The sequence below is a fragment of the Ammospiza caudacuta genome, chromosome 7, assembly GCF_027887145.1.
Source record: "Ammospiza caudacuta isolate bAmmCau1 chromosome 7, bAmmCau1.pri, whole genome shotgun sequence".
Taxonomy (NCBI): domain Eukaryota; kingdom Metazoa; phylum Chordata; class Aves; order Passeriformes; family Passerellidae; genus Ammospiza; species Ammospiza caudacuta.
This window is the reverse complement of record NC_080599.1, coordinates 31,438,786-31,464,423: the sequence shown is the minus strand read 5'-3', so window position 1 is coordinate 31,464,423 and position 25,638 is coordinate 31,438,786. Positions and strand designations below refer to the sequence as shown.

General features: G+C 42.3%; 1 protein-coding gene across 1 annotated transcript; it reads right to left on the bottom strand.

Moving 5' to 3' along the window:
- Positions 1-1,104: 1,104 nt before the first annotated feature.
- Positions 1,105-24,703, bottom strand: CNN3 (calponin 3). The gene is made up of 7 exons (XM_058808205.1): positions 24,484-24,703; positions 6,028-6,149; positions 5,512-5,578; positions 4,210-4,347; positions 3,642-3,758; positions 2,778-2,924; positions 1,105-2,212 (listed from the first exon to the last, which is right to left on the bottom strand). The coding sequence occupies exons 1-7, from the start codon at positions 24,538-24,540 to the stop codon at positions 1,865-1,867; spliced, it is 996 nt and encodes a 331-aa protein (XP_058664188.1). The 5' UTR covers positions 24,541-24,703; the 3' UTR covers positions 1,105-1,864.
- Between the last annotated feature and the right edge of the window lie 935 nt (positions 24,704-25,638).

Here is a 25,638-nt window from a genome sequence, read left to right as displayed (position 1 = left end):
CAGAAGAAAGGAGGGCATGGTCAGGCTTTGAAAAAGATTGCTTTTACCCAAACTATATACAGAACAGCTTTTGCTGTTGAATGTAGAACTGCTTTTCAGCATTCAATACAACAGTTCTAAATAATTAAGAACTACCATTTTGAAGGGGGAGAATCATTCAGGAAGAGCAGGTCTTAACAGATCTGTTGCTAATAATTCTCTTGCCTCAGATGCAGGGCTTGGACCAGTGACCTCTAGAGAGCCTTTCTAATTTAAATTCTGTAAAATAAATAAGCTTAAGACTTATGCAACAAATAGGTCAGCTGAAAGTCAGATCACCACATCACATTCAAAGATGACAGAAACTAATGGAGCATGCACAAACAATTTCCAGTCTTGAGGAAAAAATCCTTCATAAATCCAGAACTTGCAAATGTAAAACATTTAATACGCAAATGTAGTCCTTTAAAACTGCAGTGAACACTTTTAAGATAACCTTGAATTATGTTACAGAAGTTACAAACTGCAACATTGGCCCCTATTGACACATGCTCTTTTTCCTCCTTTTTAAAAGTGCCAGTAAGTTAGTGTAGCTTCTCTGCACTCCATGCTGAGGAAGAAAGCATCCTCCATTTAGGAATAAAGCTCTGCTATCAGTAACTGAGTACCTGGGATTGCAGGTACTCAGCAGGCACGGGCTGTGTGTGTCTTTACATAATCTAAAGCAACAGTGTTTTGCATTCTCCAAGTGATGGCATAAAGGCAACAGGCTGAAGCAGAGGCAACAATAAATCTGTGTGATCCTTGTTTCCCTTGAGAAAACGGCAGGGATTTAGTGAACAGCTAAGGATCTCTGCTCATAACCTCAGTCATGAAGAGGGGAAGTGAACCCAGCTGTGAAGGACCTACATTCCTCTCCTATTAAGTCAGTGACACTCATTCCTGAGAGATTTTTACAAGATAGTTAGATTAAATCCCATGGAAAAAAAATGAACCCAAACTGCAACAGAACGGAGTTCTACATTGTCCTTAAAATAGGCAAAGGTGATGCTTATCTGGGAATAATGCTTATGACATCTAATCTCTAAGACTGGTAGAGTAACAAATGAGACAAGATCCTCTACATACCTTTAAGAAAAAAATATTTATTTATAAAAATACAATGGGATCAGTTTCAGAAGTGTGGCAATAAATACAGTTCAAGGAAGAAAAAAGCATTTCTACATGGATATATTATGGCACAATAAAAGGCAAATGCACCATCAATCATGGAACTTCTGTTGGCTCAAGACTTTGTACAAGCTCCCTTTTTAGTAAGACAACTATTTCTAAGTTTGGTCAGTGTTGATAATGGAATGAATACACAATCACGAATGCACACTTATGTCTAAATGCAGGACTTAACATTAGCAAACAATACCTTAAAACATAGCAATGATATTAAATCACTAATGAGATATCTTAAATTTAATTGGCAAAGACCACATGTAACTTGAAGCATGAGATTCTTTTATCTCCTCCGGAGAAAAGCTGTAAATATGTAAAATGAAGGCTTAATTTGGTATGTAAAAACCGACTTAGTAGAGATTGTGAGAATGCATAGCTCCTTACGAAACAACCTGGCTGTATCAGAGCACTCCCCCTTTCACAGTATTCCTTTTACTTCATATGCAGTTATTGTTTATGCTGTAGACTACAACTGTTACAGCACTAAAGGCAACTAGACAGGGAAAGGGCAGAGAAAGGAGAAAGGAATGTATGTAAGGCAGTATTTCTTTAGGTACATTAAGCGTAGTGTGTAGGAAAGACAGGTAACAATTCCACAAGGCTAGTTTCGTTCTTACTGAATAAAATAATCAACTAATACTGAACTTTTGATGCAAAGCTAGTAATCAATGCCCTGGTCACTGTACTGGCCATGGTAATCTCTCTGATAGTCATCTTGGTACTCCCCGTGGTAGTCATCCGGGTACTCTGCCTGGTAATCGCTGTCGCTGATTTCCGACCCGTTCGTCCCTGTCCCTTGGCTGCCGTTGTGGATGACAGGTTCTGTGGGTGCAGCACAGTACTTGGGGTCGTACACTTGCCGTCCAAGCCCATACACACTCATTCCCTTCTGTGAAGCCACTTTGTTGGTACCCATTTGTAACGAAATAGTTGAGTTATCCACAGGCTGTAATATGTGCTTCTGATCATAGATGTCTCTCCTGGTACCTGGGGCCAGCATACCAGCCTAATAAAACAGGATTGTAGAGGATCAGTAAGAAGGTCAAGAGCTGGGATTACTAGATTCATGATTTCAACTAGTATGCCTCATTGAAAGTGCTGAAAAGTAGGAATTAAAATACAACAAAACACAGCGCAGTAACACCTGTTCACTAGTAGGTGAGTCACAGAAGCAAGTCCTTGCAGAAAGGTCCAGTTTATGTTCCTCCTTGGAAAGAATATACTAAGCATTTTGATTAAGGTACTGCCAGTAAGCAATTTCTTTTTTGCCTCTGTCTAGTTAATACTTATAATGAAGTTACTGTTTTCTCCTGGTGTAACACTGCCAGCAGGAAATTCTAGAAGCAGTGGGATGTTTTTATCCCTTAAGACACTCAGCACAGAACACACTGGTTAAGATAAGAGATTCAAGTCCCTCAATTACTGCATAAGAGCACAGCTGAACTGTACCCACGCACTGCTGCCTGTTAAACTCTGCCATTGGGCAGCACTCCAGGCTGTCCCATCCCACTGGGCTGAGAGCTGTGTCCCTCCCTGTGTCCCTCCTGCACATCACACACAGGCCTGCTTACCTGACTGGCTCCTTTGTTAGTGCCCATCTGTAGGCTAATCGTTGTCTGGTCAAATGGCTTATCAGTTTGCATTTTTGGATCATAGAGGTGTCTTCTAGTTCCATAAGCAGTCATGCCTGCCTGACTGGCACACTTGTTGGTGCCCATCTTTATTGGGGGAGGGAAGAAGTAGACAGAAGAAATTATTTTTATTTGTACATTAAGCATAGTCTAAGGAAAAAAATATGGTTGGTAACTGTGATGGCTGACAAAAAAAGTCATTTCAGTGCTTGCTTTCCTCATGTAGTTTGACCATTACCTGTAATATATTACCCTTTCTCCTTTCAAAAGTTTCAAAGGGAAAAATAAAGGCAACTGTCATCCTAAGGCCCAACTGCATTGCAATTGGAATGGATGTATGCCTCAAAATGTAAAAAGTACCTTTTATCTTGACAGTAATGATTCATTTACACTACCACAATTTTTCTACCACAGGAATTTTAAGATTTTTACTTTGGCTTTTATGATTACTAAGAAAAGAGGAAAGAAAAAACAAGTTTCATACAAAGAACTTTAACTATCCAAAGACTCCTACTTCAAAACCACCTTAAAAGACAGAGATGATGCTGCTAATATTAGCTGTTCCTTTCCTCCTTATCACTCTCACAGCAGATTTAAAACAAACAAACCAACCTTCCAGGCAGTGACTTGATCTTATAGAGCCACTCAACTGCTTACAAGAATTAAAACCTCATTCCTCCTTCCATGATAAGAATATATTGTTATTCTGTACCTGGTTTTGCATAAACAATGTCCCAGTTAATCAAAGCAAGAAAGTTGTTCTCAAATGTAACAAATTACTGCAAACTTGAATTTCATACTTACCTGCAGGCCAATTACACTTTGACCAGCTTTTAGTTTTCCTGCATCAAAACTTCGTGCTTGTTTCTCTGCATATTTGACACCAATATCAATTGTAGTATGAAAACCTTTAGTTTTTGCCTATTTTGGGAGAGGGAAAATAGAATATTCAGTGTTTGAAATGTATTTTCTGTCTCCAGTCTCTAAGTCTGGGCTCCACAAGCAGGTCTGTCTCCATGAGACTGTGTCAGGGCTCAGAGAAGGTACCAGTTCCCCACACCATTTGAAGGTGGCACTCCAAAGCTACCTGAGTCAAAAGGACATTCTGCAGGGATTAGTGCTCTCCTGTGAGCCTGCCCTGTTCTGTGTATGCACATGGAAGCAGTCAGGAACCCCCACTCTGACCTCTAAGCCCTCCCTGGGGCATGTGGGAGCACACAGCTCTCTGAAGTGCACCCTCTGCACTTCAGACTCTCAGCACTGTCTGTCCTCTCCTGACAGGCTGGATGCTGCTTTCTGTATTTACATGGGTTGTAGGTGCATCTGAACTGGCATGTGGATTTGGGCCAGCTCCAGAGGCATAAATACTTACCAGACCTGCCAGTGCCACTAGAGTAGTCTGTACTTGAGTCATATTTCCGTTCTCAAAAAGATCATTTGCTTCAAAAATGTCATGTGGCTTCATACCATAGACTTGGATGGCCTTGATAAAATTCCCAATGTTCTCCAGCTAAATAGAAACAAAAATGCCAGTTTTCTACAGTGTTTCAGATCAGAAATTAAGTCATTTTAAAGCCTTCTGGCATTGGTTGGTAGGTTTGTTTGCTTGTTTTACTCAAGTTCTTTGCCTTGTGCAAACTGAACGAAACAGTTGGCATGGTTAAGAGTGACTGGTGAGAAGTTTTTGTTAGTTTTAATACTGATTTCAGAAATCAGACTGAGGTCATCCAGCCTGGCATACTTCCATCAGTGAGTACCATATACTTTGTTAGAGTGGGCTTTGATAAGACTTGTCTCAACTGTCCCTTCCAAGAGAAATTCTAATCTAAAACCTGCTTCAAAATTAGAAAATCTGACACAGTATCCATGCTATTTGACTTCAGCAACTGATAATTTTGAATAAAATAAAACTGTAACTATGTGGATGAGATCCTTGTATGGACTGAAGGCATTATCTTGCTCACCTCCTGGGACAAACAAGCCTTGGGACTTATTAGCACTTTTTAGCACTATGTGCTGTAGAAATTGGAAAGCAATGTAGAACACAAAGAGTAAGGACTGAATCTCTTCTTCCCTTCTGAAGTCTTAAGAGGTATTAAAACTTTAAAAACAAAAATCCTCACCCATATTTAGAAGTGTTCAATGCCAAGAAAACAAGGAGGCTGATGTAACAGTATTAGGCTAGACCCATTAACAGCAAAGGCAGCAACTCTAGGGAGCAATGCTTGTTCCAGACACCTTTTCAGGAGGATGCTTCATACAGAGATGTATAGGTACAGGCAGGCTGTTGACCTAATACCTTGCAGCACTGCCTGGATGGAAAACACAGTTGTGATTCAATAAAAAGATTTTATTTTTTTTTTACTGGGCAAAGGCTTTGCTATAGGGCTCTAGATTGTTCTTCCATCTGACACTTCCTGAACAGCTAAAGCACTGCTATTAAATACAGGTGCTCAACTGGCATTGATGAACCACCTCAGCTGTAGCTGCCTTCTGTTAAACACTGTTCATGTCTGCAGCATCCTCAGCTCTTGGATATGTAGCATATCTAACTTGGTGCTACTAGGATTTAAGATGTACAACTTTCACAGCAAATTTGTTAATACAGACAAAAGTACTGTTTGGGGTTCAGGGGGTTAAAGGTGTAGTTCTGAGGTTGTTTTGTTTGTTTTACCTGGTGCCAATTTAGTTTTGATTGATTAATTTTCTTCACTGATCCTGGCTGCAGCTTATTTATAAGCCTGGGGAGGTGAAAAAGAGGGAAATGCTTAAACAATAAATCTCATCCTTATACCATCCGTGCAGGCATTATATAATACTTTCACTCATTCTTTATTAGTTGCATTAGTTTCATCAAAATGGTTAATTTCTTGGTTCATACAGTGGACTTGCTCAGTTCTCAGCTCTCACAACTCTAACAGACTGTAAGAGTTTTTGTGTGCCATTTGATTACTATAGAAATGAGCTACACCATTAAATTTAGAAATACTTAGAAATCTTAGCTGAAATATAAAGGAGATTTAAGTGTTCATTTTTCCAACAGTTTCCAAGAAGTTGTCTCCCACCCTACAGTCAGCTATCTTTGACTGTAATTGTTGACATATTTTCAAGGGGAATCTTCAGAAAGTCCCTTCTAAGTTCCTTTAAAGTAGACAACTCCTAAAAATAAGGTTACTTAATAAATGCTTACTCGCATAAGATAATGCCATCTTTTAATCCCAGTTGGAAGTTTGCACCAATACTCAGCCCTGTCACCTCTTCTATCCAGTTACGCAGATCTTCTTCTATCTGGGGGTCATATTTCAGGGCAATCTGTAACACAAGCAGTCATAAAGTTACTTCAGGAGAGAAATCTCCAACTCTTCCCCACCCCAACTCCATTTCACAGTATGCTGTAGCTGTCATCCAGTAATTTTATTGCTGGATTTTTAATCTGTATTTTATAAATCAGAGTACAGATGTAAGTACTTTATCCCTTTAACTATAATTTTCATGGCTTTACTAAAGGTCTGTTTGGAAAAAGCACTTTTAAGCACGTTGCAGTTTTTCTTTGAGTAAGAATTCCTGGAGCTCCTAGAAAAGTCTTTTGACAGCTACAGAGGAATGATTTTTGAAAAAATACAGGAGTCAAGTTATACTTTGGCAGGAAGTAAGGAAGGGAAATGGTATATTCTGAATTGCCATGCCACCAGTACTACTGCTCACGTGTAAATTTCTACATGAGAAATCTTAATATAATAGATTTGAAGTTATTCAGCTGAAGATGATAGTGGGTTTGCTTTTATAGCTAGTTTATGATTAATAGAGATGACCTAGTAAGTTTTTTCCTTGTTGCTACAACATTAAGTTATCTCGCTGGGGATTCTGGGCGCTGGTCTGTGTCTGGTTTATCGTTAACCTTTAGTATCCCTGCAATTTCTCTTCTCTTTGACCTTCCTGGAAGACCCTTCTGGAATAAATTGTGATCTCATATTTTAATTGCAAAGGAAGAAAACCTGCAAAAATCTTTGAAGTTTGAAGGCATCAAGAAGAGGCCTAGAGTTGTTAGAAAGATTACTTAAAAATTCATTTTCCAGATGTTCAGACTTCCCTACTCTGCGTGTAAGTTTATGGTTCGGTCACTAGAAATCAATCCATGTGAAAGGAATGCTTCAAGCAGTGAACTTCAACACCACCAGCTGCCAACAGCATCCGTGTTCTTTCACTCTGCCCTTTGTTCCCCTCCCCTGAAAGCACCACAAAGCAGCTCCCACTTCCTTCAGGCTAAACCTGTCACCCTTGCAATCCTTTTCAATATTGGCAAGTTAGACAAAATGGATTCTATCCCTGAAATCATCCCTACGTTTTCTGCAAACAAAGTTATCTGAGCACCAGATTGTGTGAGATAAATAACCTGCAGTGGTGCAGAGGCTGGCAGCACTTCCAGCTTCATTAGCTGTCCTGCATGGGTCAGTGAGCAGGGTGGGAAGGGAGGGAGCCACTGTGAGAAACCTGACAGACAAGCACACAGTGTACCTGCACTATTTCTAACGTGCAGAAAGGCAGCTCAGCTACACCAGTTGCTTACAAACAAGAAACTCATGGACAGCCATTCACATTAGAGCAAAATGTACATCTGAGATTTTTTACATATAGTTTTAAGACTTCAGCCAAGAAAGGCCAGCTATTAGCAGCTATATATATACTGAAGATTATAATTCCAACGTATCTGAATGACTTGGATAGAGGCAATTGCTACATTTTGGCTAGCATTAATAATCCCTGGCTCCAAACTGACCAAACTACAATTTACAGTACTCTGTTCCCTATTTTTCTTCTAAGGGGAATGGAAAATTCTTGTATCTCTGGCTTTACTTCAAACCCTTGTCTGAGTAATACTTATTTTCCTTAGACTATTTGTTAGAGTAGTGCAATGGTGTCTTAGTTACAGATCAGGATAATGGACTAACCCATTCCTACATTCAGATCTTGACTGAGGTAAGAAATTCTGTGCAGCATTCTGTACAAGACGACAAGGAAAATGTCATTACTTTATTTTTTAATCACACCTTTTGGATATTAGCTAAGATGAGATGCAGACTAGAAAAGCTAACTGAGGATCACAGCTTGAAAGGACATGGCTGTGGTCTCGTCTCGAGGGTGGCAGGCAGTCCCCCTTCAATCCCTTTAGTTTAGCACAGCAGCAGCACAACCACATTTATTTCCAGTGATGGTCATAACAGCAAGGGTTGGGAAACATCTTGAGAATGGTGCATATGAAGAAGTCAACTGTCATCTTTCTCCTTCCTAACCTGGTGATTAGCTTACAAATGACTTTTCAGGATATTTTTATTTCCCATGGAAGCAAAGCTTATGTGATCACAGCCTTAATTTTTCTCCCCACTAACATCTGGCAGAACCCAAATAGCTCACTCAACATGATAGAAAAGAAGCAGTCTTGGACAGAATTGAGCGAGTTACATGTTGTGTGAAAATAAATATATGTGCAAGGGAGAAGGATACCAAAACTTCTTCCCCAAAAGGCTGAATTGTAGCATCGGACTCTTCTTGCACATTAGAGAACCTGTTAAAATCTTGCAGAAGTCACCTCACCCACAAAACCTTAAGTTATGTGTACAGGCAAGACAGTGTATAATTTATTTCTGTACCCCAATTCAAGTGAAAAAACAGGGTTTATAGAAAGGCCAGAACTTTCTATTCTGATGCTCCAGTTGGAAGACAGCAGATAATTTGGGCTGGTCATTCATATGCTGACAGCTCATACTGTGATAAAATCACCATTCCAGCATGTGGGTACAAAGTGGGGCGTGAGCTAATGTCCCCCACAATTCTTTAGTTACAGACATAATGAACATTGTGCTTTCCGAAAATTTAGGCAGTTTCAGTGTAGCTTAAAGACAGTGTTAGCAATCCTGCAGTTGAAATCATCTGGAATAGAAATGGACTTGTGTTTCTACCACTTTTTGTGATCACACCACCAAGAGACACAGTTTAATCTTTTCCCTCCCAATAGTAAAAAAAAAAAAGTAAATATGGAAGCCAGTAAGAGTGAGAACCCTAAAGACTTCTGCAAGTGTGACTATCTTAATCTTTCTTGGCAGGCAAAGAAGAAAAAGTCAGAAATTTTCCTCATTTAATAATAAGTGCATTCCATATGTGAGATTACAACTGAAGTGAATATTAAATTGCTGACCCCACTGCTTGGGGACCTTAGAAGTAATCAGGTGGAATTTTATCACTTCTGAAGGATATTTACTTTATGTTGGAGTATTTTACCATGTTTCAAATCTTGAGCTTTTCAAGAGGTTTTAAATTGCCTTGGGGTATCACTACAGTGGTTATCTAGAGACAGGAAGTAAAAAACACTTATACACATGAGGAGAGTTCTTAATGCCACTAAAAGCTTTATTTTTGTTCTGATTTTTGAGCTGGTGGGAAACTAAGTTACAAAAAGTAAAAATTGGTGCTAATTTCTCTGCAAATAATATTCAATCTACCTGAAAACCTAGAGATGTGGAATCTTTCAAATCAGGCTTTAAACATGTGAGAAAGGATTAAACAGGGAGAATGACAGGTCAGATACTACCAGAAATAAGGCATTATGCTTATTCTGAATTCTCAGCTCTTCTATTCCCAATGGCACAACCAGAGGTTATGTAATGCTCTTACTGAATATTTCATATTTTCCACATGTGGATATCAGAGATGTTCCAGTTTTCCTTTGATTGCTATCTATGAGGTGAAGCCAGAGGCTTTGATACGAATGTAAAAAAATTGTCTTTTTCCATTACAACTAATCAAAAATATGCCAACATTTGATCCTTTATAAATACTGAACCTTCATGGAAGATATTTAAGTCATACAAGTCTACAGCAAAAGAAAATACTGCCTACTGAAGATGAAAGCAGTAGCTAAGCAGCTTCATTCACAGTATCGTCAGTGCCACAAAAAAACCCTACAGTTCCAGAATACTGTAAAAATGATTCAATTGTAGCAATGGATATAAGATTTTGCAGAAGTTTAATACAAGATAGCAGGAAGCCAACTGTTCATTTCTTTCTTCTGACAAATGTCAAAAGATACATAAAGTTGTTGATGTTGCGTTTTCTATTAATGCTTCAGAGATACAGGTTTAACAGAAACATCTTTGGAAGGAAACTAATGTTTATAGAAGTGGTCAAAATTATGGGTGACCCAAGGTTGTGGCAGGAAAAGGCTGGGTGTTCCCTGCCTATGACAAACTGATACACATGTGTTTGTGCCAGTGTATGCTTCAGGCTGGAATCCTTGTGTTCAATTTGATTCCTCTGGCAACTTCACACCTGATCCTCACACCTACTTCTGTTCAGGTAGGACTTTTCTCCTTGGGAGATCTTAGAGTGTAAAAACCCTCCCTCCATGTGCAGGACAGAGACAGTAACAATCATCACTGTTTTTATCAAGCTCATGAATTCCTGGAAGCTAGCAAACTTCTGCTGGCCAACTTGAGCGATCTGTCTGTGTCCCTTGAAGTTACTCAGTGTGCCTGCAGCATGTTTAGTTTGAGTGATGATGTTAACCAGTACTTCACACCATAACTGATATCATATGGACTTTGAGCTGTCCTTTTATGCTAATCTTTTCCAAATTACACAGTACACACTGTACACTAAGGGCTCCGTGTATGCCAGATCTCCAGTTTGAGTTCAGCTGGCTGCATTGCTGCTACTCTGGAAAATTACTGTAACTGCATCTCAAGGAAGAGTTTAAGCACACTGCACTACTTTTTACACTGGGACTAGCAAACACAAATCTTACTAAGCTAAAAAGCAGGTATAAAAGATAAAACTTGAAGTTAAACATCATGTCATAACAGCTTGCACTTCTTAGTTCTGATGAAATTTCTGATTAAAGCTGCAGGCTTCCTGCCCTTCTGAGCAGGAGTCAAAGGTTTCATGGGCAGCACACTAAATTTAAAGTACTAGTAAGCATTTCAAAAAACTCCTCTCTAGTCATAAGTTTCAACCAAAAAAGCATGTGCTTGTCAAAGTACATCAACAACTCTATTATAGGAACTGTGTTTGTCAACAAAACTTTAAATGTATATACATATAAAACTGCAGCGAAGTCAGTTGAACATTTTGGATTTCCAAGGTAAATAAAGTACAGGGCCATGTACAGCAAGAGAAATAACCAGGACTTCACTCCAAGATAAGGTGGCATAGGAAGAGGTTACATAAATGCTTTTCACTAAATTGGACAGAAAAATAGATAGAGGCATAAGATTTGGATTTTAATGTTCTTCATAGGGAGAAATTTGATATGGCCCATATTCTTGCTTAGAGTAACACAAAGTTACTAACTTTTCAATTAAAAAACAAGATTGAGCAGGGAAAGCTTACTGAATTTTTAGTAAGTATAGGAGCATATTCATCTTGTACAGAATTTAATCCATGTTTAGCCAGGTGTTTTAATACTAATTTTACTTTTACACATTTAGATCATAAACTACTGAAAGCAAATATAAACAACAAATTAGAAACTCCAGGTTTTAAGACCTAAGCCTGTACAGTTTCAACTTTAAGTAGCAATTTGTTCCTGTATCAACTTTTCAATCTTTATTAATTCAGAACTGTCTGAGTGAAATTGAATTGCTGTGGTTTCAGTGTTGCCTTTGCAAACATCCTTTGCATTGAAATAAGCACTACCTTCAGCAGTGATTTGTCCTGCTGAGGCCAAAAATACCAATGCTCATACCTCTTTTTCATTTGCTTGGTACTAGTTTGTGATGAAGTATTTTTCCTCCCCCTTTTAAGCGTTTATGATGGCATGGGGAAAGATGAAAGCAAATTCTCTCCTGGTATCAAGGCAGAGGAGGCTCTTGACAGCCCTTACTGCTCAGAAGTGGGAGTCAGGCAGACCACAGCCAGTCCCAAATTGTCATCCAGAATTCCTGTTCATCACCTGCTGTTCTAGAACATGCTTCTGAATCGCCTGTCTAAAATTTACACAGGCAAATACCTGGGAGAAGAAAAGTGTTAAGAGCTTAGTGGCTATGTGAATAACCAAGAAAAAGGCACAAAGAGTAAATTCTTCCCATTAGAGGGACAAGGATTTTTAAAAAAATTTTAATGATACAAGCAAGCTAGAACTTTCTGGTTAAAATTCTATGGTGCAAACAGATTACATATCTAATCTTCAGCTTCAGAGGTGACACAGTGGCAAGGACAATCACTGATTATTTAGTCATAGTGTAAATAAAGAGCAGCACATTCTGTAAGTTGGGACAGGGAACCCATGACTGGAAAAATATAAAGTTTTGGTTTTTACTGAAAGTGGGTAAGAAGATGAAGTGACAGGGTACCAAGGCGATTGTCAAGGAAAGCTTGCCATTTGAAGTACCAACCCAATGAGCACTCATCATAACGACAAATTTAAATTTCCTGTTAATTTCACACATGTGGACCTGGATTGTGTGCAAAAGCAAAATGTGATAGGAGACACATTTGTGCCCAAGAACCCCAAATGTAACAGGAATGTGACAATGCAGACGAAAGCCAAAGATGAAAGTACTTTAAAAACTCAAAGCCAGCACTCACTATGCCCTGGTATTTGAAGATGCATTTTTTTCTGTCATTATGGACTGTTGTACAGAAAGGCAGAGAACACTGCATTACCAATGGAAGATCTCACTACATCCCAAAATGCTACTTAGGATAAAAATTTTACAGCTGTATCCATTTTGCTTAATATTCAACCTTTTTTTTTTTTTTTATGTGTAGTGTAACTGATACCCTGCCAACATCTCACTGTTTTCTCTGTAAATCAAAATTTAGACTACAATCTTAAAAGAAGAGATGGATGAGCATTAATCCAAAATTCCTGGCACTATTCCCATAGACACCAGTTTAAACTCTGTGAAGTGAGAACAAACCATGCCTCAAAGTTTCCAAGTCATCTTACAAGTACAGATACCTGCAGTCATGCATGGTGCTTGCTGCCAGATCAGCTGGCTGGAAGAACTGAGTGTTCTATTCCCTGGCTGTCCAGCAGGATTTTATGACATTTTGCAATTTTTTTTTTTTTTTTTTGCATTTTTGCAGTGCTACCATCTCTTCCCCCAAAGTGCACCAACAACTCAGACACAGGCCTGCTCTTGGACTGAATGCTGCTTCCCTCTCGTACCCAGCAGGTCCTGCTACACCCTCACTTCTTCTAACATGTTCTCAGTTTTTCTTGCAATTTTGCTCTCATCATGTTTTGCCAAAATCAAATTTTCTGGCTTGTAACTCCAATTCTCCTTAGCCATCAGCTTCCACTGTCAACTGTAACACCTTCAGGTCATGCCACCATACTTTACACTCCTTGGTATGGAGTTCCTTTTCTCTGTTTATTTAGTCTGTATATTGCTGAACTATTTATATTCCTCCAGAGAACATGGTTCCAGTAGTATCCACTATCTATTATTTTAAACCACTGCTGATTTTTCCTTCAAAAATCCACTAGGATATGAAATTTGTTCTCAGCTAAGACACGGCTGATCCAACCCAATGGACAAAAGTCTGTTGGTCCCTGGTGGGAAGGGAATTCTCCTTGCTTGGAAACCCAGCCCCAGCATGACTGGTATGACACAGCAAATCTGGACAGGCTCTGACATCACGAGCAGTAATGTCTCCTGAGACAACACACTGAGTGCTGCATGGAAAATCCTGGTAACCTGACAGACCTCAGTGATGCCTAGTTTATGTTCTTTTGTGGGGGAAAGGAAAAAATCATAGAGAACAATCTGGTGCATAAACAGAAAAAAAATTCCAAAGCATCAGTAACCCAGGAAGCATCTCTTGGGACTGTTACTGTATTTCTGGTGGAGTTCTCAAACTACTACTACTCTGAGTAGTTCTCAAAGCCTAGAAGGAGCCTGCAAACATAAACAGTAACATCAGTGATCATTCAATCTTTTTCAGAACACTTTTCTAATCTATTGCTACTACAGAAGCCCAGGAAATTAGACATTCTTTTAAGTTGATTCCCTTTTCTCCCCAACAGAATGGCTTTCAAATATGTAATTTTACAAGCAAACTGTATTGTGACTCGGTAGCCCTTCCCCAAGGCCCAACTTTGTTGACAGGTCTTTCAAATTTTCCTCCCAAACAGGACTGCAGAGTCTGATTATTTCACCAAATTTTCCTCCCAAACAGGACTGCAGAGTCTGATTATTTCATTCTCTCTCCACACCTTTTTTCTTCTCTGCAAATCCTCTTCACTTACCCAAACCAGAGTAATTATGTTCTACAGCAGCAAGCAGGTAACTGGTAACTCAAACATACCTCCCACAAAACTTGGCTAAAGAAAGCTAAGTCTGTCACTTCAAGTGTTGCTTTAAAAGTTACTCAAAATGCACATTCCTTCTGCCTCTCCAGCGAAGAGGCAGTCCATGCTTCATTTTCTCAGCACTTTTTCCAAAGGCAAACCTCAAGACTCTCCTCTCACCACCCAGTAAGCTCAGGTACTCAATTCCTTGCTGCTGGCACAGCTGTGACAGGGACGTGCACAGATGACAGGGCAGCTGCTGAGGTACCAGCATTTCCAGTGAACTGGGCTCAGGGCTTTTCACTCGGCTCACTGCGGTGTCTGTGATAGGTATTCATAAAGAAAACACTGATTCCTCTCATTCTTACCATCCTTGTACACAATAATTCAATCTGGCTTTTATTTTTGTAATTTAGGTGGAAGACATGATTTCTTGAGAACTTCTTTAGCTGCTTCAGCTACTAAGAGCTGCCTAGATTTATCTTTCATAAAGGTAATAGATCAAAGTCTTTCAATTAATGCATAGCATGTTTTTCTGGTTGAGGTAATTCTCCCCATTGGTAGTCTTCTTAGCAGAAGCACAAATAGTGCAGATTTCACACCCTAAGCTTTAGAAGACCTTGTCTATCAACAGCTTCATACTCTTGTTTTGCTTTACTGCCAGCAAAAATATTACAAGAATGAACTTAGCAAAAAGAATGAAAGACAATGATAATCTGCTGCTCTGGCCCTTTACCTCACCTCCTCTCCTGGGTATATCTCTGACCAATTAAAGTTCAGTAGGTGATGCACAAGGTTGATTATAATCCAGGAAACATTTAAAAATATTTTGGATTTGGCCACCCAGACAAGTTGTGCTTTAACCATACAAAAAGTGTTATAACTATATATTTTTTTAAAGGTTAATGACCATAACACATTAGAAAATGTTTCTTTAATTTTCTAATAATATACATCTTAAGAAGAATTTCTAAGAAAAGTAAAAGTGAAAAAAATTACGATTACATGAACGTGTAGCTCAACCTTTTATGTAATGTAGTTTTAGTAATGTACAAATCAAGCCATAAGCCTGTTATGCTGGAGTTTATGAGTAAAGAAGTACAAGAGAGAAAGCAGAAAAGACAGTCAAACTCCAAAGTAACAGACTGATTCAATACCCTGTAGAAACTTTTAAAACACTATTTTACAGCAATTCAACACAAGCAGAAAGAGCAGCTGGCACTGCTGGGGGTGGGTAGGAGATGCACCTACACACTGCATCCCAAACTCAGGATGCCAAGTTGTGGTGTCACTGTGCTGCACTCCTGAATTGAGAGTAGGTTTGAAATATCCACCCAGAAGAATGTGTGGGCAAGGCTGTGCTGCAAATGACTGTGAGAGGTCTCAATCCTCAATGATTTAAGGTTCCATTATTGTTCTGCAGAACAAAATGCTCAGGTGCACTGACTGAACTTTAACTTTGTTAGTTATATTTTGTTCCAATTCTGTTCCATCCATTCAAAGACCAGTGCTTTATTGCTCATGTTTAATCTCACAATTGTTGTTTACTTTTTTATTAAAACCAGCTAGGTTCTTTCAAATAGAAGTAGCTTTCCATATCAAAGACATTTTCATACCATCATTTATTAATGATAAAGGCTGTCATCAAGACAGACCATAGTAAAAAGGCATTAGTCTTAATTTTCTTCAAAAATTACTTGTACTTTTTATTTGTATAGGACATGATTAATACAACAGCATCAGCAAGGTAAGGGAACAGCTTCTTGCAAAATTAAGCAAAGAGCATTTAGTCTTAGCACACCAGATACATGCCTGAACTACACATGCTTCACTGACCTAACACAGTGTTGACTTGCACTTATGATATATAATGGAACTTCTAATTGATCCCCCACAGTGTTATGAAGTGAACCAAGGCAGTGGCAGCTCAGGCTGGTCACACAGTAGGAATCTCAAGAGCAGCTGCAGAACAGGTCCTGCTCCAGCACATCCTTCTGCTCAGTATGTACTGGCCTGAGCTCTGACTTGTGTTCTGCCCATGCTCAACACAGAAGGGAAATACTCTGCTGGGGTCCATGTCAGCAGCAAGGCAGGAGCTGCTTCTCACCATGAACATTTAACTATAACCAAATCCCTTGCAAAATGCATGTGGATTTGATGCCTTACCTTTTCCTGTGAAGGCTTCTAGTATATAGCCAACTGATTAGGGACAACAGAAAAATACTTTTAAATTAAATTATTCTTATTCAAGCAAAACCAGGGATACTAAGGTAATGCTGTCTATAAATAAGAGACTGTAGCAGTGGAAATATCTGCAGGAAAGCAATATAATGGCAGAGCTTTCTTAGCAGGAAAGCAAAGTACAGCTTTTGCAATAGTAATGTCCTGTTTTATCCTTGGGAAGAGCCATGGTAAAAACATGCAAACAGGGCAAGATTTGCTTAGAATCCATCTATAATTCAGACAGCTATGATTTTCAGTAGATCAGATTCCATCTTCATGCAAGCATTTCGGAATAGCAAGAAAGTGCAGAAATATTTAGGCAAATAATTGGTGTTCAGGTCCTGTGTGTATGCACAAGCCATATACTGATTCACTTCTCTGTACCCTTAAGGATTACTCAGTTACCAAAAGGTTGTCTAATGAAAGGTCTGCCTAAATAACATCCTCAAGAAAAATCCTGTGTTGACCCCAGAATACAGGGTTGAGTCTTGGAAGGGAAGCAGCACAGGCACTGAATGGTTGCAGCCCGGTTTCCTTGAGTATCAGTGACCAGGGTAAGCTCAGGCTCCCAAGGCTGACAGCCTGCTTGGCCCAGCTGCTGGGACAGTTGGGGACAGTCCAAGCAGGGCACTGGACCGTGGCTGTGACAGCAGCACTTCATCCTCGCTCCTGGCCTTCCCCTGCTGCCAGCTCCTCCAGGGGCACCGGCGCCTGCCAGCCTTTGCCAGTCACACATCCAGAACGGCACCACTTTGGGTAAGAGACACTTCTGTACAACTCTACAACAGCAAGTTTCATTATGTTTCCCCTCTAAGTATCTGCTAAAATCTGCACTGGTTTGAGGAGGGGAGGAAAAAAAAAGGGAGGAGGGGGGTGAGTGTGGGTGGGAGGAGGGAAGGGTTATTGCAGTTTGAAAAAAACAAGTCACGAACACAGAACCACCCGCCTGAAGAAAAGTCAAAACTGTTTTTGAGAAAATCACTGTCATTCAACCCCACTAAATAGAAACAATGACATAAGTTACTATGAGGCATTACTGCAGAACCAAATGTATTTACTCAAAAGAAAGTATTTGCTGCTGAACACAGCTTTACAAGCTAACAGTTGTTTAGAATCAGATACTTACAAAAAGCATTTTTAAGCAAGAGTCCCTCTTAAAGAAAAAAAGAAGGATTTTCACATGATCTCACTTAGAAAAAATCTGTTTCAAATTGCCCTACGTGTCCTGGCCTGGAGCCCATTTTTACTGAAGGCCTTTCCTGTACAGTTCCATAGGGGATGGGAATCTCTACAAAGTTTGCCTTAAAAGGACGTGTCAGATGCCCAGTTATACCGTGCTAGGCAGCTACAGGAGCTGACAATTCTGGGTACAAAGAAGTTTCTATCCTTTATTCTCTGAGACAAATTATAAACTATTTGCAGGCAAGAAAAAGCATCCAAATTAATGTTCTGTCAAAAAAAGACAAGGTGAGACAAAAATCAGTGATGTGCTGCTGTCCCACAAGAATGTGTGCATCCATCCATCTATCTTTTATGGGTATTGACTCACCAACAGGACTATAAGTATTTTTCTCCAAATTTTAAAGTAAGTCTAACTCTGAAACCACACAAAGAGCACATTCATTTGTAAATTTTAAACAAGCAAGCACTGCTGTAATGCAAATCATACTTTTTATTTTCTGAGGCTGCTAATCCCATTTAATTGTCATGACTGTCAAGCTCTATTTGCTTTCTTCAGAAGTGTTCTAGTACACTGTGAGCTTGCATTCAAAGGATACAAAATACTTATCTCATATCCTTAAAAATTACCCTTATCAAGTTTTATGATTTTCTAACACCAGTGTAAGATTTACTGAAAGTTTATTAATTCACCATAAACAAGGTCACTGTAATACATCCTATACATGGACAGAAAATGCTTTAAATCTGCAAGTGCAGATTTAAAGTGCTCACTAAGGTTAAACATACCAGGAGTTTCAGCAAACACCCTCACTGTTCATTTACTGGTGCCCATGCTGGTGCAGCACTGGCAGTTCTGTCTGTGCTGTCCCCACGCAGGAGCAGAGCCCTGTGGGGACAGTAGCTAATCCTGGCTATGCTGTGCCATTCATCACCCTCCTCCAAGAGAGAAGGGTGCAGGTTGAGAGGCAGAGCTGGAACTGGCCCCCCTGAGCCAGGGCTGAGCAGGGGCAGTGACACCAGCCCGCAGTTCGGCACAGCCCGTGCTGCTCCACAGCTCAGGTGTGACGAGCCCCAAAGACAAGAGTCAGCTCGGCAATCAAGAGTCAGAGTTTACTGGGACTGAAACCACGAGGCAGAGGCAGCAAACTCCTGTGCCAGTGGTTCACAGCAGCCACTGCCAGATGTCCCTGGGGCAGCTCCTTCCACACATCTGTCTGATCCACCCAGGGGCTCCCGAGCTGTGGCACCGGGGACAGGGCACATCTACCAGGTGGGGCTGTGCAAGGGCTCCTGAAGGCGAGTCCCGCTGTGTGTGGGCTCAGGCAAGTGTCCAGAGCAGGAATGGCTGCTAACATCCAAGCTGACGGCAAGAGAAGTGTTTCCATGGCAAATCACTTGCTTCTGCTCCTGGTAAGAGAGGTATCCTTGCTATGAATTCTCAACCCAATGCTACCAAGGTTGCACCACCATCAGTCTGTACCTCTCAGTAGGGTTACTTCTTACTGCTGTAATGTTAATACTTCTCCTGAAGTAGCCACAGAACTGGAAACTCATACTTGATCAGGGCAGAACAGACTTGTCCTGAGACTGTAACAGTGGAAGTGGTAAGTGGATTAGACACATCAAGGTAAACACACTGAGATAGACAGTAAAGGATGAAGCTTAGTGGAAACACTGTAGTTAAGATTCTCCACTGCTGGATTACCTTCTTCATTTAACAACGACAAAAAAAATCTAATTAATCTGTGTTAATACCAATTCTCAGCGAGTATGAGAACTCTTCACACACAGGACCTAACACTAGGAGAATACAAATTAATAGGTTACTACAGCTTAATAAAGCCAGTGATTCACTGGGTTCCCTTAAAAAAAATCCTTTGCAAAATTCCCAGCAGGAGGCTACAGTCACATTTCAGCACTGAGGTAACAGACTGATTGGCAAACACGTTCCCAAAAGCACAGGAGCACCTGCCCAGTAAAAAAATCAATTCCAGTGATTTGGAAGTGCAGAGCAGCAGGGCCACCTTCAAGCAAGTGCCGTCAGACACAATTAACTGACATTTAATCCTATCAGTCAAAGTGAAACTAAGCATCAGAAACAAGGAACCAGCAGAGAAACTGTAAACTAATTGGAGAATTCTCATAAATTGGTTGCGATGCATTAAAAAAATGCATCTTAAAACTAACTGACAAAAATAGATGGTTTCCTTTTTTGTATCACTAATGTGTTTTTAGTGGTGCATGTTTAATGTGCCAAACATCAACTGACTGCAAGTATAGCTATGGAATTATTCCATGGTCATATTTATGTTTCATAGACAGTTTTGCTATGGACTTAATTATCAAAACTGTACCATTAAATACAAAGTCAAGAAGTTCACTTGAACTGCAGATCTGTTACCAATGTCTGGATCCAGCTCGAAGAAATTCATAGTTCTTTGAAAAAAATACAAAATTTGGACACGAAGAGAAAAGTTTTAGTGTTTTCCACAGCGAAACTGATATTTAGCTAGGAAATGTAAACTTCAAGAGCCATGATCAACTATGAGAAACCATGAATTAACTGGAGCAAACTAAAGTTTAATGCTTGCTCCTATAAATTCTTCTGCTATTTCCTCTAAAATTCCCTTTTCAGTATATATTTCTATGACAATATTTCTAAGAGCACCAAAATATTAGATTTTTTATTTATTCCCCATGCAACAAAATGAAGATTTGTGTAATGCAAATAGTTACACAGGCTGATTTTATTTGAAACTAAACATCTGAATTTAATTCAAAGCTTGTAAATGAAAGATATTATTCCTTTAAAAGTTACACAGATGTCTACATATAAAAGAATAAGAATGCAGAGATCTTACACTGTCATTTATGATGACAGAAATCATTCTCCTCTGTTTTCAAAGCCTAAGTTTTCACTGCCTTTATCCAGTACAGTCTCAATTTTTATTGTATAATTTCAGACAACATTGATAGAAATGCACTTTTATCAGTGGCAAACATTCTTACCTAGGGTTCACAAAATTCAGTGAGCAAACCTAAAGGTCTGTTAAAGGAAAATAGTCTAGAGGAAACATAGAATGGTAAAGTAAATATATGGTAGGAAGAATTGTATTTTAAGAACGGAAAAGGGTATTATTTCTGTTTTGAAAGGAGGGCCTAACAGTTCAACCACAGTCAGCCAAAACTTATCTCACTATTAAATCACTAATTTAAAAATCTGAAAGAATTATTTTAATCTGGTTCCCAGATAAAAATACTTATTTTAAAAAGAGTAATTTCTGGACTAAGCAATTAAATCTGTTTATTTGGCCTGTAGCAGGTAAAATAGATGACAAGAATTTTCTCCTCAGCAATTTCAAGAGGAACACAATAATCATACCTAGGACTGGTTTGCATTATTCACCACAGACTTCAATTCTTTTCCATTAATCTGTATTTGCCCTCAAGAAGGAAAGCAGGAAACACTATTGCCCTCCTGCACACTTGCAAAACAGGGAGATATTTTGTTTACAGGCTTCATTTGTCTAACAGCCTTCACTTTATAAAGTTTGTTTCCCTTCCTGTTCCATTTCGCTAGGGCTTGACCTTTCAGGGTGGCAGCTGCAGGGCGGGGATAACACCGCAGTCACTCTGCTGCCTCTAAAAGTTTGGAAAATGGAACTGCCCAGTGAAAGCTTCCTGCCACAGGGATGGCTCAGAGGGAAAGTCAGGGACGTGCAACAGCCAAACACTATGCAAATTTTAACTCCCCACACAAACCACACTCCTGCACACCCCCACTTTCTTATGAAGATGAAACTGGCACTGTATCAAAGGTAAGAGGAGGGGGAAGATAAATGCCTGCCTAATACAAATAACACTTCCATGGGAAGGGTGGAGGCACTAGGAAGCAGCTGAATGGACTGGAACCTCTCCTCCTGCTGCCCAATATTCCTGTTTGCTCCACACCTTCTGCAGCAAGACAATGGAGCATAAATCAGAGACAAACACAAAATCGAGTTTGCAGCTCTATCTAATTGCATCACCATCTCGTGCTATGTCAACCTCACGTACTGCACAAACTCCCCATTGCTCAAGAAGAAAATTATTTCTTGCCTGCAGAAGAAACCTTTCATTTCCATCAGTTTAAAGGGCTCCCCACTGAATATTTGTTTTGGATCAATTATCTTCTGTGATCTCAAGTAAACAGGGAATCGGCTTCAAAGGGATTACACTAGTTTGACTACTACACATTTCTCATGCAGACAAGTTTCCTTACAGCTGGGAACCAGTACACAAACTCCATGCTTTCTCTGCAGGAATGAGGAAAAGAGATCCCTAACAGACACCAAACACCATATTAGTGTGAACTAAGGTAAGGAGCAAAACAAGAGAAGGGTGGAGCCTCAAAGCAAAAAAAAAAAAAAAAAACAAAACCAAAAAACCCCTAAAACAAAGGAAAAAACCAAAAACAACCTCGCCCCAAACTAGACAAAAATTTTAAGCTTAGAGACTGAATCCTGACCCCAATTAAATCCTTAAAAAGCATCAGGACACGTTGTATTCATCTATTCAAGTACCATAGCAAACAAAAGGTCTCTCTGATCACTAATACAATGTCAAATGAGCAAATAAAGAATAAAAACCAAAACCAAGGGATTTTTTTATCCAGCACAGCTGGACCCTCAGGCAGCATAGCCACGAAGCTGTCCATTTACAGAAAAACACTGCTTGGAGATCAGCACTGAAAATTTCAAACAAGGATATTTAACAGTAACTATCATTCAAGCAGGGAGGTTCTACAGCTACTTACAAACGTTACCCCAACAGCACATTAAAAAACACGTAACACATAGTCTGCACAAAGGCCAGTATTTTAGAAAGTCTGATTATAACTGGCAGCAAAAACCAGCTCCAAGACTTGGAATTCTTCAAATTCTATTTCTTCATATCTTCATGAGACAGAAAAATCTGGGAAAAGGAATTTTTGCTCTTTACAGAGACATTATCTGCTGGTCCTCTGGGAATTATACAGATGAACAGACACACATCTAACCCACAAACCCATGCAAGATACTAGATTGGAGGTACACGATATACCTGTATATAACACAACTGCTTTGAAATTTGATCTCTTCCAATGAGAACAACATTCTAAAAGCTCAAAGCTACACCTCTTCTGGCGATTTTGTTGTTGATTGGAGGCTCTTTTTGTTTGCTTGGGTTTTTTGAAAGGAGATGTGTTAATTTGCCTTTGGTGCACTTGAATTGTTTTCTATGGCACTGCTGCACTGACATTTTCAAAGAACACAACAGAAACCTACAAACAAGTAAACTGGAGCTGCCCCAAAACATCCACCCCTCTGCAATACTTGCATTGAAGGCACAGAATGAGAACAAAACAAAACTCAGCAAGATGAAGTAGAAGGCCCTTTGCATAAAGGTGTGAATTACACCAGTTTCAAACCCTCTGCTGATGCACAGGCTTGGAAGAGTTCCTCAGGAGGCCCTAAGGAAGCCGATGGCAATGAGAAACTGAAAGAAAGAACAAAGAACTACTTCCCATCTTGTTCCCATTAAGGGATCACAGTTTAACCTACATCACTTTGTCAATAATCTTCAAAGTAGTAGAGTATCTACTTCCTTCCTAATTCACATGCAGTAATACACAACACGTTTTAATCTTTTTTTAGGTTTGGGTTATTTGTTGGGGTTTTTTTTTCAGTGTGTAATGGTGTAGATAAATCACTAAGTTTAGATGCTGGAAGCAACCACTCTGGAAGACATTCGGTTACATGATGTCATCAAACTTTGCAGCAGAACCCACAACCATCCTGAGAAAGCCAATAAAGAAAAAAACCAAAGCAAAATGTTGTTTTGTAAAGCATAAATTACAACGTTTAAAGTAACTACTTTCCTCCCTGCTCTCCTTTTCACTCAGCTACAAGTCAAACAGGATCTGGGGATCTGCTGAAGCCTGAAACCAGACATGAGTGTGAAACAACCGGTTATTAAAGACCACGTTTAGGTTTTAAGCCTGTGAATAAAGACACTGAGCACCAACTTATCCCCGCTTGTATAGCGGTGTAATTTTTATTGCAAAGCTTTTCCTTCTTATTAGGCAATTGTTCGCTGCAAGGCAGCAGCCAGTCTAACAGGACAACGCAAGAAACCTTTTGTTCCCAAGAGAAAAACCTCAGCAAAGCCGCGCACAACCGGCTCCGGCCGCGGGGCCCGGCTGCAGTCAGCGCTGCCGTTTGGGCCGCTCTCTAGCGGAGCCCCGGTGCCGCGGCGCGGCTGCTCCCGCTGGCGGAGCTCCCCGGGGGCGCGGGTCCCGCCCGCAGCCGCGGCCGCGCCGCCTTTGTGCGCCCCTGCGGGCGGGGCGGGGCGGGCCGGGGCGGGGCGGGCGGACAATGCGCGTCTGTGCGGGCCCCGCGCCGATTGGCCGCGCGCCGCCCGTGCCCATGATGTCATGCGGATGGAATGCGCCGCGCGGGGGGCCGCGACCCGCGCAGCGCCCGCTCGGCGGCCCCGCCCGCGCCGTGCCCGGCTCTGCCCGCCGGGGCTCCCCTGCCCGCCGCTCCGCCGGCTCTGGGACGGCTGCGGGCCCCAGCGCCGCGCCCCGCCCGATCCCGGCGGGCGGAGAAGGCACGAGCGGGATGTCCCGTGCCAAGGGCTGCCGGTACGGGCAGGTGCAGCCCGGGCCACGCTGCGAATCGCGGCTCCGCGCACGGGCCCGCCCTGCGCTGACAGCTCCTCGGTGCCCGCAAGTTTTCCGAGCGGTGCCGCGAAGGGCAGCGCTGTCCCGGGCCGGCGGTGGGCGCATCCTTGCGCGCCTCCACCGCGCGGGGCGGGCGGAATCCGCCGGCAGCCGGACGCAGCGGAGCCCCGCGTCCTGCAGCGCCTCGTCCCGTCCCGCCCCGCCGTCCCGGTGTAGACAAAGCCTGGCGAGCCCCGCGCCGCCCGTACCTTGTTCTTGACCTCGGCGGAGAGCCCGTAGGAGGGCCCCTTGTTGAAGTGGGTCATGTCGACGGGCTCCCGCGGTCTGGGGGCGCTGATCGCAGGCGCTGGCGGCTCCGGGCTGAGACGAGAGTCCGCCCGCGGCCGCGGAAAGTTCTAGTCCCTCCCCTCCGGCCGGAGCCACGAAGCGCCAATCGGGGCGCGGGCCGGGGCAGCCCCCCCGGCGGGCCGGGGAGGGGGCGCGGGGCCGCGGGGAGGAGCGCCCGCCCCGCCCGGGCCCGCCCCGCCACCGCCGCCGGGCGCCGCCCGGGGGTCCGGCCGGGGCGGGGAGCGCGGCGGAGCGGGGGGACGTCAGCGGGAAGGAATCCGCCGGCACCGAGGGCTGCCGCCGCGGAATGCGCCGCGCGGATTACTACGGCCCGCGGTGGCCCCGGGGAAGGGGAGGGGGATCTCGGCGAGCGACCGGCGGCCGCGGTCCGGCGCTGCCGGGCTGCTCACGGGGGCCTCCCGCCCCGCAGCGAAGTGCCGCACGCGGTGGGCAGCCCCCGCCGCACCGGGATGGCGGCACTGAGCACCGGGAAGGCGGGAGCACGGCGGTGGCTCTGCCTGCCTTCGGGGCGATGCTTCCCGCGGGCCTTTCCCGGGCGGAGCGGGACCGGCCGCCGGAGAGGAGGGCTCGGGAGCCCGGGCGTAGTGGGACCGGCCGCGGGCAGGGCTGGATGCTGGGGAAACCCTCGGCCGCTCATGCAAGCCGCTCTCGCGCTGTGCAGGGCTGAGCTACTTGTGGAATTCCTTTAAAAGTTAGAGTATGCGAAACTTGGAACAACTGTGGGAGACGGAGCAAGAGGGAGGAAAGAGGCGCGCAATTGTCGCAGTGAGATGTAGCAGGACGACGGGCTCATGCTCGTCTCGATCTCTGCTCCTCTGCATCTCCATGTGCACCTGGGCGCGGATCCCGCGGGAGGCAGCATCTCCGGAGTTTGTTCGGGTCCCCCCCTTCCTTCCTTCCCGCGGCGTTCAGGCACTGAAGGACGGGCTGCGCTGTGTTAGTGGCTGCCGGGAGCCGTGGGAGTCCTGTCCCTCTGTGGAAAGCACAGGGCACACGCGAGGTTTGCGTGCTGGGCATACCAGCGGGATTACACCGGATCCAGCCCGTTCCTGGGA